This window comes from Rhamphochromis longiceps, linkage group LG3 (genome assembly GCF_057381845.1).
Source record: "Rhamphochromis longiceps isolate RC_006_pf linkage group LG3, R_longiceps_female_GT1.1, whole genome shotgun sequence".
NCBI lineage: Eukaryota > Metazoa > Chordata > Actinopteri > Cichliformes > Cichlidae > Rhamphochromis > Rhamphochromis longiceps.
The window spans coordinates 37,581,438-37,596,009 of NC_140559.1; the positions used below are offsets into that span (position 1 = coordinate 37,581,438).

The following is a 14,572-nucleotide window of genomic DNA, read 5'->3' on the forward strand; positions in this document are numbered from 1 at the left end:
GCTGCCATTGTGTTGTATGTTGGGCTGTATCCAGGCACAAAAGACAGGCATTGGTTAGGGGGGAATTAGCCTCTATGGGGGAACTTTTCAGCACTCGCTGCCTTTTTGGACACCTGTCACATGATGGTGGACACGCAGATGGTTTGAAATCATATCTAAGTAAGACAATAAAGTAATGACGTCCTTGTGGACAATAGTAAGTGGGGTTTAAAGTAGAGTGGCTCCATGAATTACTACATATAGCTATTTATCATTAATATTCACTAAGATCAGTGACATTAGTTAACCCTGTAACTCCATGTGTATCACATGTGATGCATGTCATGGTTCTCAGGTTTTTTTCCTGTGTTCTTCATCCAGTTTGGAGTTACTGTGATTATTGTCTCGTCTGTATTCTCCTAGTTTAGTTATTCGTGTTTCTAGATGTTTAATTTTGTTCCCTTTCATGTCCAGTCTGTCTTAGTCTCGTCTCCGTGTGTCCTCCCTTGCGTCCCCCGTATGCAGTCAGTCTTGTCTCCGTGTTTGTTTCCCTTTCTGTCTGTGTGTCAGTTTGTCTCTGTAGTCTGTACTTCCTGTCTTACTTTGTCACTTCCTTGTCTTGTGTGCATTGTGTTTAGTTAAATTTCTCTATGTCCCCTTCCTCCTGTGTCAGTTCCCTTGCATTTAGTCGATTCGTGTATATGTTACGTTTCCATTTAGTTATTTCCCTTCTTGTTTCCTTTGTTTCTTCCCCATGTTTACGTTTCATCTCTGCAAAGTTTGTGCTTTGGTCTCTGTCTCAGTGTTCATGCTTCCTGTTTTATTTTGGCGTCAGTGTTTCGTTTTTTCCCCTTTACAAAAACCTAAATTTAAAGTTTCACAATACATGTTTCAGCAATAAAATGCACCAAAAATGAAAATGTAGTAAATACGATACAAATTAAAACTCGTCAAGTTGATATTTAACTTGGTTCAGGTTTTAAAGGGTTCAACAGAAGCACCAGACGCACATTCACGTCATTCAAGGTGTGGTGCGCTTAGGTGATGCTGATGATGTTGTTAGCTCTCTAGTCAGTTACGTAGTGTCTGTTTCATTTATTTACATTTATTTAAATCATAAATTCAGGTCTATGTTAAATTCTTTGCGACTGTTCTGCCCTTTGGGACATTTCAAAAACACTTCATTTGTTTTAAAAATGCACTCTGTTTATTTTATTTCTTTCTAGCACACTAGCAAGCCACGATAATGGCTGTATTTAGCTGTATAATACACAAATGATCAGGTATGGACAATGGTGGATGGTAATAGGTTTCGCTAGAGACAGGGGCTGCAAATCAAGTTCACCTCGGGGCTCCATGAAACCTTGGGCTGGCTCTGAGTTCATCTTATTTACATAGCGCCAGATCACAACAGCAGTCCTCTTACACCGATTTAGATAAAGCCAAAGAATAAAACAAATCTACATGTGTAAGCACTTGGTGACAGTGGGGAGGAAAAACTCTCTTTTAACAGAAAGAAACCTTCAGCAAAACCAGGCTCGGGTAGGAACGGCCATCTGTCGCCAGCAGTAGTGCTGGGAGTGCATCATGCAAGATCAAGCTGTAATCTGAACCTACAGCAACGTGACTAAAAAGTTGATTCAGGATCCCCTGATCCAGCCCCAACTATAAGCATTATCAAAAAGGAAAGTTTCAAGCATAATTTCAAAAGTAGAGACAGTGCAAATTCCCAAAATCGAAACTGGGAGGTGTTGCCACAAAGCTGAAGGCTGTGCCTCCCATTCTGCTTTTAAAAACTCCTTCTGAGAGGTACAAAACATTTTTTTAAAAGTGCTTTTTTAAGCGTAGGACCTTGATTCTGCTTTAACAGTTGTGTCAAGTGACAGATCGCCTCATTGTCAATTCAGCATTTTCACCCCAAAACACTTCTGACTCTGAGTCGTCTTGAGACTGATTGGTGTTTACATAGAGCTGATCAGAAGTGCCATCCGTCCAGCCTACATAGGATACACCGAATCTAAGCTTCAGCTACATCTTTGGATGGAGGAAACTCATGTAAAAGCCAGAACAGCTGCACCACAGTGCCACCTTTAGCACATAAAAAGTTTAAAAGAAAAATAATCATTCTTTATTTATTCCAGAAGCCAAAAATAAGTCACAAAACACAAAAAACAAGTTAAATAAAAATAAAAAAGACAGCGTAATCACCATGACGAGACATCCACACCAGTGTCTCCATAATAAAAACCGATAACATTAACCTGATATCCATCAGGGCCATGATGATCCCATTCTCAAAAGTGTTGAGCCTGCAAACAAATTTATACATGAGGTTTCATAATAGAGCTTCAAATGTGCTGACATGGACTGTAGATTGCATACACTCAAAAAACATGAAATCTCACTGTTGCTGGTTTAAAGAATCATCTTTAGTTTTATTTTAAGAAGTTGTGTAATGTGGTTCCACCCAACTGCGTTAAGCAACTCCTGAGAAACTGACTGCTTTTATGGAAACGTTAAACTGGCTCAGCAAAAAAACAAAGTTTCACTGAAATAAATCAAACACATCAAGTAAACTTCTTCTCTGTTTCTTAGAATTCAGATCAAGTCAGTTCAGTTTTATACTGTAAGGTAAAGACCCTACAATAATAGAAAGAAAACAGAGAAAACCCCCCTAAGAGGAAGCACTTTGGTGAAAGTGGAAAGGAAAAAAATCCCTTTTAAGAGGAAGAAACCTCCAGCAGAACCAGGTCAGGTTTGCCACCAGAGATTAATAACAAGTAATGATTCGATGCAGAGAGGTGTATTAACATATAGTGAGTGAGAAAGATGACTGAGGAAGATACATTCAGTGCATCGTGGGAAGTCGCCACCAGTCTAGGCATACTGCAGCATAACTAAGGGAGGATTCAGGGTCACCTGGTCCAGCCCTAACTATATGCTTTAGCAAAAAGGAAAGTTTTAAGCCTAATCTTGAAAGTAGAGATAGTGTCTGTCTCCCGAATCCAAACTGGAAGCTGGTTCCACAGAAGAGGGGCCTGAAAACTAAAGGCTCTGCCTCCCATTCTACTTTTAAATACTCTAGGAACAACAAGTAGGCCTGCAGAGCGAGAGCGAAGCGCTCTAATAGGGTGATATGGTACTACAAGGTTATTAAGATAAGATGGGGCCTGATTATTTAAGACCTTGTATGTGAGGAGCAGGATTTTGAATTCAATTCTGGATTTAACAGGAAGCCAATACAGGAGAAATCTGCTCTCTCTTTCTAGTCCCTGTCAGTACACAATTAGCACACTGCTGTGTGTTTGTAATTTGAGATTTAGTGTTATCATGCATACCTGATCTTAGCACCCGCATTCATCACGCACGCTCTGCAGGATTGTAAAACCAGCAGCTGCACCATGGTACGAATGTGTGTGTTTGCTGATGTCATAAAATGACTGGTTTGCCAATATAGAAAAAATATTAGTTGACCAATAAACCTGATTTGAAAGATACTAGATTTAAATGTATATTACTTACGTACTATATGTGCGGTGTGTGCCTTTCAATCTATTATATCTTTGGCCTAAAGATACAATTTAAAATTGGTTATTTGCTGTCACAACACTGGTTCATCCCTGTTTTATGCTTGAATGGTCACTGGTCACTATATTCTTCATTTCCGGTTAATACTTGTACAGCTGCTGTTATTGTGTATATATTTATTTAGATTTAGATTTCTTCATACATTCTTATATAGTTCTATATTGTGTATTGTGTATTTTGTTGTACAGTTATTTTATTTTCAACTTTAATTTATATATTTATCTTTATCTTATTCTTCCCAGTTAAATTTACCCTTCATTCTAATTTGTGTTGTACAGTTATTTCATTTTTAACCTTAATTTATATTCTATTCCTTCCTAGTTAAATTTACCCTTTTTAATTTTTCATATTTATTTCCTATCTTATTCATAGCCTTTTCCTTTTTTGTTTTCTTTAGGTCACGAGCAGTTGTCCAAGCATTTCACTACATATCGTACTGTGTATGACTGTGTACGTGACAAATAAAATTTAAAATTTGAATTTGAATTTGAATGATTCAGAGGTCAGTGTGAAGTGATTCAACAAATAGCAGAAATATTCCTCTGAGAGGGGTCAACAAACAGGCTCTATGTATACCTGCAAGTTGGTGCAGTGATTTCGACCTCTTACATCTATGCAATGAAACAGCTGTGATGTTTTCCCCTTTCGTTGCATATTTTTACTCCTTGTGAACTATTTGTACCTCCCATTTTCTCTCTTTTCCTACATCTTTGCTGTTTCTGCTGAGCTATACTGTTTTCATCATATATTTGCGTTTCCTGTTGGCCACTTTTTGTCACCAGTTTTCCACACAGTGTACTCTTTTTTGCACTGTTTTCATCTCATGTCTCCAGTTGTTTTGCAGTCTACAGTTACAAAAGAAATAGAAGAACCATTTTTCTGACCAAAGAGAAGATCCCATCTGAGTTTCTGCATGAAGTGTGGGTTCAGTTTTGGTAGCTTTTGTCTCTAATAAATGAAACCGTTATTTAAAAACTGCTTTTTTTAATTACTTGTTATCTTTGTCTTATATTAAAACTTGATTCGTGATCTGAAACTTGAAGTCATGATAAATATGGGGGGGGGGACCCAAAGAAATCGGGAAGATCACAAAAGCTAAAGATTAGAATCAGCAACTGGGGGGGGGGGGGGGGGGGGGGGGGGGGGGCATCTGTGAAATCCACACAGGAGTCAGAATTCAGTTATTTTAAACAAGAATCCAAAATTCCAGAGCTGAGGTTTGCTTTGCTGAAAACAGTCCAGGTTCACTGCAGCTCTCTCATTAGCTAATATCACCTCTAAAACCCCGAAACAGCGTCAGATCTTCAGCTTCCACGCAGGATCGCTGAGGAAAACACGACACACCTGCAGCCTGACCTTTGACCCGTCCTCCTCGACAGTCTCTGCCTCTCTGTTTACCTTCATCATATTTGCATAGCTGCTGCTGCCTGACCGGAGCGCTCGTCCTCGCGTGCTCACACACGCCCCCGCCCCCGCTCACCTGCCTGCCTCGCGCCAGAACCAATCCAGCGGTCGCTCGGTGCGCACAGACATACAGCAAGTTTCTGACGTCTGTTCTCGAAAAGAAAGGACTAAATTCACAGGATATTTTTCACCTTTTTTATTTTATTATTAATTTTTGTGAACTTCTGTGAAAGTGAAGCCTGCGTGTGAGCGCTCCGTGGATGACGGAGGAAGTTACGCGTAAAGAGGGAAATGAGGTTTACTGTGTGGTGGGGATCTAAGGCTGTAAGTGACAGTGAGTGAGACGTTAACATCATTAAAAAATGAGGTAAGAATCTCACCTGTCTTTCTAACACACTGACGCCGTTTAAATCGAGTAACTGTAGCGCAGATGTTAATGCGCAAAAGCGCCTTTTTTCCGCCTTGACGCACAGTTCACGTCGCCGCTTTAATTTATTACAGTTAAATCGGTTTTAAAGCGACAATAACCACCCAACAAAAGCAAGAGCCGCACGTCAAACGGATAGACCTATTTTAAACTGTTCTCACTCCTTAATATTTTATCCCTCTCGTTTTAGCCAATTACTAGTTTATTAAACTCTGACAGATGCTTCCATCATCCATCAGAAACAGAGACAGAGGTGGCTTTGTTACCTTCCCCCTTTTATCTTTTTTGTCTGAATTTGCTTTTAAAGCTCTCTACAAACTCTGATTTCCAGGTTTTCCGTGCAGGTAAAATCTCTCTGTGAGAGGCTCTTTCTAAACTTCACCAGCTGCCCTTGAACTTGTGCGAGAAATCCTTAAATTGTGGGACTTTCTTTGGCTTGACCAATGATTTTTAGTCGCCAAAGTCAAGACAGTGGGTCGAGTTTGTGGCATTCAGCACACAGAATTAAGTTTAAAATAATTTTATAACGAGATTTTTTTTTGTATGCTTTCAAATTGCCTTTCTTTGTTATATAACCTAAAAAAGGTGGTTTAAAATGGCTTTAAGTGTCCTGTAAGTGTTAAAAAAGAGATCCTGTTTTGTACACTTTATTAAACTGTCAATCTTAACTATGAAATAGTCTTTTACACAGTTTTGAGAACCTGGACCAGGTATCTGCATTGATTTTCTTGGAAAGCCCCTTCTTCTTTCTGTAAAGTGCTTCACAGACACAGAATAGAGTAGTGAAACCAGCAGGCATGGGAAAAGGACCACAAAGTAAGAACAATAACTGCGCTGTCTCTGCCACATGAGCAGACACAGTGCTCCTGTGTTAGAGAGTGAATGAAAGAAACCACGCTGTTGTCATTCAATCTCAAAGTGTGCGGCTTAAAGCTGACCTCCTGCGCCGGGTGCAGGTTGGTCAAGGTGAGCGGTTTGAATCAGATGAATTACTGGGTAATCCCTCCATGACTCTGCTATTAAATCTGATATCTGATGTTTTTTTTGCAGCAGACTGGACAGATCAAAAGAATATTTTAATCTGTGAATTGATGGGGACTTGGAAGTGACAGTCATGATGTTTTGCACACTAATCAGATAGAGTGAGGAAAGGGGAAGAGGCAGATCAGAGCAAACCACTGCATCTAGGTGGTGGCTTGAAAAAATGTTTCCAATGCTCAGTGAGTGCGTCAGCTGCGTGTCATTCCAGTACACACCTGAACAGGGTAACAGTGTGTTACTGGGGAAGTGCCTGCAGCCAGACTAACAAGTTTTTTTTGCATAATGGGGAAAGGACTAGAAGAAGTCAGTCATTAAAATAGCATTAAAACCGAGGGCAGGTACAAACTGAGTGCGCGTGTTATCAGGCTTTGGAAGCTGAAGGTGAAGGCTTGGCTTGGTTTAACCTTTGCTGAATGTGTGGTCTTTCTGTCTTTTTCTTGTTGACAGGGAGACCCTTCTTCCCCCCAGTATGGATCAGAGCTCATCTAAAGAGGTTATCTTGCAGTTTAAGATTCCTTATCGACAATCTTTGGGTCCGTAACACATCCAGAGGGAGCGTCTTTAGCCTCATCGCCTGACTTGCAGAGTGCTGAAAACAGAGGAGCTGGACTCTCTCTGAAATACTCTCTGACTCTTCTCCTTGCTGCTCAGACGTTAACAGCATCCGACAAGGGAAAGTAAAGACAAACAAACACTGTTCTAGTGTGTTTTTGTCATGCAGAGGAGCTGACGGGCACAAGGGGAAAAGCAAAGTGACAGGTTGGCAGACTGTGAAAGCCCTCGCACTCACACTGGGTCACCATGCCAGACGAGTCCCGAGGCATCCAGGACGAGGGGAAGCCTGGAGCAGAAGCTTCGCAGCTGTCCTTGGTGCCAAATATTGTTGTCGTCTCCAACGACGGGGAGGGCAAAGTCAACGGGCGCAACATCATTGAGCTGGAGGACTTCACAGACAACTTAAAGCGCTCTGCTAAAAGCAGAAATGGTAGCACAGGCAGCCTTGTCATCGGAGGCGAGTCAGGACTCAGTGCATCCCAGGTTTCCGTAGAGGTGGGAGTGGCCAAGACTGGACAGGCCCCCGAACCAAACAAAGCCAACTCTTTGGTGAGGGGAGCAGGTGCAGATCGTGATAAGCTACAAAGTGACAGCAGGGATTCGATGCAAAAGAACAGCTGCAGTGATTCGGACTACGGCAGCTCAAAATCCCTTCCCGGTTACGGTGGCGCAAGTTTAAGCGCTGATTCCTGTGATGAAGAGCTGTCTGAGCTCGATGGAAATGTATTCGAAAAGGCTAGCCGGATCTCTCCCATCAATCTGTCTGAATCCAGCTTGAACACCTCTCAGCTTGAGCAAACCCCTAAAAACAGTCATGACAACTATAGCATTGATTCTAAAACTGACATAACTACTAAAGCAAAAACGAAAAATTCACTGAGTGGAAGCTCACCAGAATTACCCAGTGTTTCCCCCAGGGCCAGCCAATCCGGGGACAGCATCGACATCAGGTGGGCCAACGAAGATGACGACCGACGAAGCAACCTGTCCAGGCAGACTGTGATAGAGGGCGTGTGCTGCTGCTATCAGGCCACCCACAGGGCTTGTCTGCAGTGCGTGGAGGAGACTCCGTTAATGGTGTCTGGACTGGTGCTGACATTGGTCTTCAGTTTGGTCATTATCATCGTCCTCGCCGCCACAAGGGTGAGAATTAAAGTGAACACTAACCAGCCATGCTTCAGTTTGGGAAATGCACCCCACTGAGCACCAGAGGTCCATTTCCTGGTCCCTTTATGTCTGATTTTGATGCAAGAGGGAAGTAGATGTCCACATCACACACAGTTGCTGTTTCCAAAATAAAAGAACGTGGATCTGTAGTTTCTTGAGTTCAAAATTTGATTGAAATTGTAGATCAGACAACATAATCAGTATCTTATTCTTACCGTATTCAGAGTTTTTTCTAGTTTTTGCTATGTAACTTTGCACTGTCCACTTTCTGCTGTAACAGAACAAATTTCCCACGTGTGGGACTAATAAAGGTTATCTTATCTTATCTTATCTTAACGCAGAGTAGCCTCATTGATGGCTATTTTAGTCCAAGTTTCCCTGGGCAAGATACTTCACCCCAAAATGCATCCATCGAGGTGTGATAGGGTGAGAGATTAAAAGTTCTTAGAGTTCAGTAAACAGTAAAGAGCTCTATAACTGTGTGTGTGTGTGAATCTGACTTCTGTTGCGCAGATGGTTGCCAGTAGGTGGCCTGTGACTGAGACCTAAAGCAGCAAAACATAGCCAGCATATAGAGTCAGATAAGTGCAAGTCACGTAGATGCCAAAGAATTAAAAGAAAAGATCAGAACTGCCACTTTTGAGATTATCAACATGAGCGTAAGCAAAGGAGAAATCTTACAGCCAGCGGCACCAAGAAAATGGAGGATTAAACCTGTTTCACCAAAACGCAACAGCATTCCTGTTGCACTTCACTTAGACCACATGACTTCTTACAATTGCAAGTCACTGTTGTACATGAAAGCCGTACATACAAGTATTACCTGCCTTTGAAAAGTCTGTTTTAAGTACTGTTTTCTGTCTCTAAAAAAGGGTGATCTGTAAGAACCGGTTGCTATCGTATCAGACGATACAATAAAAGTAAAACATCAAATTATCTAAAAAGCTAAAAAAAATTATCATTTTCAGATAAGATCATATAAGTTAAGATATCCTTTATTAGTAGAGGTGGGAATCACCATACATTCCTCGATACGATATTATCACAATACTTAACGCACGATATGATATTATTGCAATTTTTTAAAATATTTTGCGATATTCAGATTCTGTACATAAAGGTAAACTTTATCAATATTCATTTTATCTAATATCAAAGTCTCACACTCCAACTTAACTCAATGCAACCATCTGGTACAATTATAGCTATTCTGAACTATGCAATTTATGAAAACTATGCAGCCCCTTCAGCAACTGAAGAATTTGAAAGTAAATTAAAACAAAATATAATTTTACATTAAATAAAAAAGTTTTAAACTTAATTAAAATAAAACATGTCTTAAATTAAAATAAGTAAACTGTCATGTTTATTGCTGCCATAAAAAAAGTTAAACACATTTGGACAGTGAAGGAATGTCAGGATTCTTGCTCAGAAAAAGGATCAACATGCTCTGAAGTCAGAGCATGTTCCAGTCCACAAAAACTTTTTTTGTAACAAAATATCGATTTCTGCTGTCCCTGTATTGATACATTATTAGCAAACAAAATATCACGATACTACACAGTATCGATTTTTTCCCCCACCCCTATTTATTAGTCCCATAAATGATAGGTAGATAGGTACATTCATATCATTACAGCAGTAGATTGGACAGAGCAAGAATAAATAGATCCAGTATAACCAAAGAACAATAATATTATACAAGATAAAATGTACATATATGCAAGGTAACATTTTCGCTAATGGTATTTACAAAGGCTTCCCTTTATGTCTAAATTTTGGGTGGGGGGGAGAAAGTTGATTAATCGCCTTTTTAGGCTTGAACAGAGGCTTTCACTCGAGCTTATCCCAAACATTCACTATTCACCTTTACCTGCTCAACAAGTTTTCTGTTTTGAGGTCTAAAAGACATCTAAGAAGTTAAATAAGATATAATCACATTTTGCTTCTCATTTATAGCCCAGCTAAGCTATATAATGACAAAGGAGAAAGCACTTCTTTTCATTGTACTCGTGAATTTCAATTCACTTTATGTTCTCTGAAACACATAAACCTACATTTGAGTCATAATACTGTCCAGTCTTGTGTTTGCACAGCAGTATTTAGTGCTAACGCTAGCCGCACACTGCATGTGCATCACCAAGCTAGCATGTTAATCTCCCTCCTGTTTAATTTATAAATACCAACTTTTAAAGTGGATAGATGACCATAACCCTTAGTCAAAACTAATATTTCCATTTTAAAAATAACCAATCCTCCCTGTCATTGTGAAAATTAAAATACCTTTACTTCCTGTGGCTGAAGCAGATTAAAAACATGGCACCACCTGTTTGAAGCTGAGCCCGGCTTTCACGTCTGATGAATACAAGCATTTTAATTTTGCTCCTTTGTGCTAAGCAGGCAGGTGTTTTTTGGATATAGTAAACAGCAAAGTAAGCTCTTCCAAATGCATTAATATTAATAGGAAGTGCTCCTTTCCCTGCCACTGTTAATGCTGTGCAGGAGTTTGTGCAGGAGCAGACACTTTAGTTTTCTTTTAGAGCATTTTTTAAAACTTTCAAACAGCTAAGATGTTGGTGACATTAAAGCACTATTTCACTTTTTCTGTCGCTTCACAGACAATAAGCGAACATGTGGGCGCTCTGTCCATTGTTAGCATTGTTCTTTGCCTGAGCACGATGCTGCTCGTCTGCCTGCCCTGGCTGGCCACGGTGAGGCGCTGTCGAGGAGCGCTGGCCCTCTTCGTCTGGGGGATACTATACATCACTGCGATGGTCTTCGTCTTCACGGGCGGACAAGTGACAGCGTGGGAACAGGTGAGTCCCAATGGTCCTGAGCACAGATAAATGGGAGGGTTACATCAGGATGGGCTCCGGTGTAAAATCTGCGCCAAATAAACGTACACATCTATCCGTGGTGGCAACTCCTTGGAAAACAAAGGAGAAGTTAAAAGTGAAAAGACGCCCAGGACAGCTGGGATAAGCTCTAAACTGCTGCATGTTTCTTTCTTCTTAGGTTGCGTTCTTCCTCTTCCTCTCTCTCAGCGTGTACACGGTGCTGCCTCTCTCGCTGGCCTGGGCCCTCATGGTCGGGATAGGGACCAGTGTTTCGCACGTCATCATCATCAGCGTCTACGTTCCTGTCACCAGACCAGAGACACCAGATCTGGCTGTGCAGGTTCACACACATATCATATTTGAATATATTTAAACTAGTTTCTAACGGCACGAGGGTCATGTTAACCTTCCTCTTGTGACGTTAATTGTTTTTCCCTATTTCTTATTAATGAAAAGGGTTTGGTCGTGCTGAAATTATAATTGGTGTGTGTGCTTTGGAAGTTCATATGTAAATTTTGGAGAGATGCTTCCTTTTGCATGAGCCAGAAAAGAAAAAAAACAAACCTCAAATTCAAATAGAGTGATACAGCGGTATCAACAGGGCTCAGTTACTTTGGAAAAATGTAAATCACCTGTTGTTATTATTAGTGAAGTCATAAACACATGCAGTTGTGGTCAGATGTTCATATTCACTCATCATGTGCGTGACTTTTAATGATTTCTTTTGGATTTTCAAGGGTCAGATATAGACACACCCCCCACTAATAATTGGGTTACTGTCTCTTGACATGTTGGGTCTTTTGATATCCATCAACAAGCTTCTGGCATAATTCTGGCTAGATGTGTGACTACTTATCTTGGCAGAATCACTAGAATTCATTTAAATAAGTTGGTTTCCTGGCACAGACCCGGCTTTTAAGCATAGTGAGGATGGGGACTGGCAGCGGCTCCCGGGCCTGGCAGATCCCCAAAGAAGGCATCCCCTAGAAAGCAGTAATAACTGTGTGTTACGAAGGTCATGGACCTCTGCAGTAATATAAGTGGTAGGCCTGCTAGCGAAGATAAGTAGCCCCTGGCCTCAATAAGGTGGTCGAGGGGACTTTTGAAGGTCTTTCCAGAAGTTTAATGTTAGCCTACTCTATCGGATCCAAAACCAGTTTTTATGTATGTTTGGAAATCTCAGTATCTAGGGTTACTTCATGTCAAGTTGTTTGTAAGTGGCTTAGCGGCCCTTCTGTTTTGTTTGCTAGTCTTTTGCCTCATGTACATTGTGTTTAGTTTTCCTTCCTTTCCTGTCCTGGTTTAGGTTCATCTGGTTCGTAATTGCCCTGCTGTTTGGTTTTTCCCGATAACTCTCGTGTCTATTTAAAGCCTTTGTTTGCCTGTGTTTGTTTTACTGTTTTTCCTCCTCTGTTTCCTGTACATTGCCTGCATGTTTCCGCATTTGGATTTGAGGACTTTGTTTTGGGGGTCTGGGATTTTTCTGCTTCTGTAAACAAAGGTCAGTGTCTGTTTATTCAGCTCAGCTTTTGAGTCTGTATTTGGGTACGTGCTTTGCAATTCATAACAGCCTCATCTGACAAGAAAACTTTTCTCTGGATGGCATTTGGCTCGTCCATGTGGAGAGCTGCAAATTCCTGTCGAGATTGAAGCAGAGGCTTCTCCCTTGGTCAACGCCCTCTCAATCCATGATGTAATATTGGCTTCAAACTGTGGACAGTGATGCTGGTGTTCCAGCAGTTTCCACTTCATGTTAGTCTTGAGCCTTGGTGGTTCGTGGGTTATTCCTGAACATCCGTGGGTCTTCTCTCAGGTCTTAGTGGTGACACATCGGATAACTTGTACTTACATAAAATCATTTAAACTGATGAGCTTTTGTAAGTCTACAATCTTTCCTTCTCAGATCTTCTCGATGAGTTCTATCAAACAAATCATTTTTATGCTGCAAAGAGAAACTACCAGTTGGAGTCAGTCATGACCACTTACGAGAAGTTAGTGAGAAGACACTGTAGAACATATTAAATGTTTAAGTGAGTGCATGTATATATTTGAGCCTCTATGTATACTTTTAAGCAGTATATGTTCAACCTTGTCCACCCTGGACAAAGAACAGCTCAAAGAAATCATTAAAAGTCCAAAAATTGCCACGGCATTCATTCAAGCTCATGATCCATGGATCAAATCAAATTAAATGTGTTTGTAAGCAGCTGTGCAGTTTGCAGTTCTCAGTTAGTGAAACATATCTCGTGATCTGTGTCTCTAATTTTCATATAACAGCGCATATGAGAGGACGGCTTTAAGTATAAACACCCCCTCTCCTCTGACTGTTTCTTCTCTCAGCTGGTGGCGAACGCTGTGCTGTTTGCATGCGTGAACGCCGTGGGAGTTTTTCACCTGTACAGGACTGAGAAAGACCTCCGGATATCCAATCAGAAGCGAGAGGAGTTCAGCGCCATACGCTCCCAGAAGGAAATAAAGAAATATCAGCAGGTCAGCTTCTCAAACAGACGTGACTCACATCAGGCCCACGAATTCCTTTCAGACCCGTTTCATTGTCGTTTCATTTGGGCAGAGCATTCGTCCGCTCTGCTTACCTTTGTTTAGCACATTGCAGTTATTTGCTTACATGAATGACACAAAACTTTAATGAAATATAATTTTGTTTCGATGTCTCTTTCGCTGCCAGCGTGACGAGCCAGAAAGTTAATTTTCTTCGCTCCTGCTTCAAATTTCCGAAATAAAGATACAAGAGTGTGCTTTAATCCATCCTACAGCTAAAGTAGTAAAATAAACAAATGAGATAATTTGATAAATTAATCTCTCCTCCATTCCTCTTGGGGGCAGCTCATTTAATTGACTCGTATGTGTAATCGCTCTCATTAAAGTCCTCTTTATGTGACACTGTATGCTTTTCTTGCTATTACTCCAATAGATTAATCATTCACTTGTCTGAAGTCGAGCAGTGTATATAATAGGCGAGCCTGAATGGGAACCATTTACAGCAAGTAAACAAATAGATGAAACTTGATCCACCGAGTAAACATGGCAGCGCTTCAAGGAGGCTTTTGATGGCCATCTCTTTCTTTTACAGCCATTGTGAACTCCTCACCCACCTTCTCTACACACACACACGTAACCCCCGTCCTGTCTGTTTCCCCGGCAACAGGAGCAGCTCCTGCTGTCCGTGTTGCCACGGTACATCGCCGTGGAGCTGAAGACGGAGGTAATAAGCAGGCTGTCGAATCCCAAGAGCGACGACGAGAATAAATCAACTTCAAACAACTTTCACAGCCTGTATGTACGGCAGCACAGAGACGTCAGGTGAGCATCGCCGGAGAAAGTGCTGATTGTCCTTTCGTGATGTCGACTGTGATATCGTTCTATTATTCATGTTTGGTGGGATTAACTATCTCAAGAAGTACACAAAGTCCTGAAAATGTAAAAATATGCAGTGAATGACATCAGAATAAGAGATAGCAGACATTTTCAAGCAGGTTAGTGGGGCGGACTCGCCGGCTGTACACACGTGTACCAAGAAAAGACTTCAAAAGTAGGAAATCAGGGATGTCAAGCT

At 41.0% G+C, this 14,572-nt stretch overlaps 1 protein-coding gene across 1 annotated transcript in view; it reads left to right on the forward strand.

Moving 5' to 3' along the window:
• The first annotated feature begins 5,054 nt into the window (after positions 1–5,054).
• Positions 5,055–14,572, forward strand: part of LOC146674475 (adenylate cyclase type 2) — a 29,512-nt gene continuing 19,994 nt past the window's right edge. Inside the window, exons 1-6 of the mRNA XM_085396151.1 lie at positions 5,055–5,338; positions 6,887–8,137; positions 10,780–10,977; positions 11,177–11,338; positions 13,339–13,488; positions 14,165–14,319. Of these exons, the coding sequence (XP_085252277.1) occupies positions 7,241–8,137; positions 10,780–10,977; positions 11,177–11,338; positions 13,339–13,488; positions 14,165–14,319 (1,562 nt within the window). The 5' untranslated portion in view covers positions 5,055–5,338; positions 6,887–7,240. The remainder of the gene's footprint in view (positions 5,339–6,886; positions 8,138–10,779; positions 10,978–11,176; positions 11,339–13,338; positions 13,489–14,164; positions 14,320–14,572) is intronic.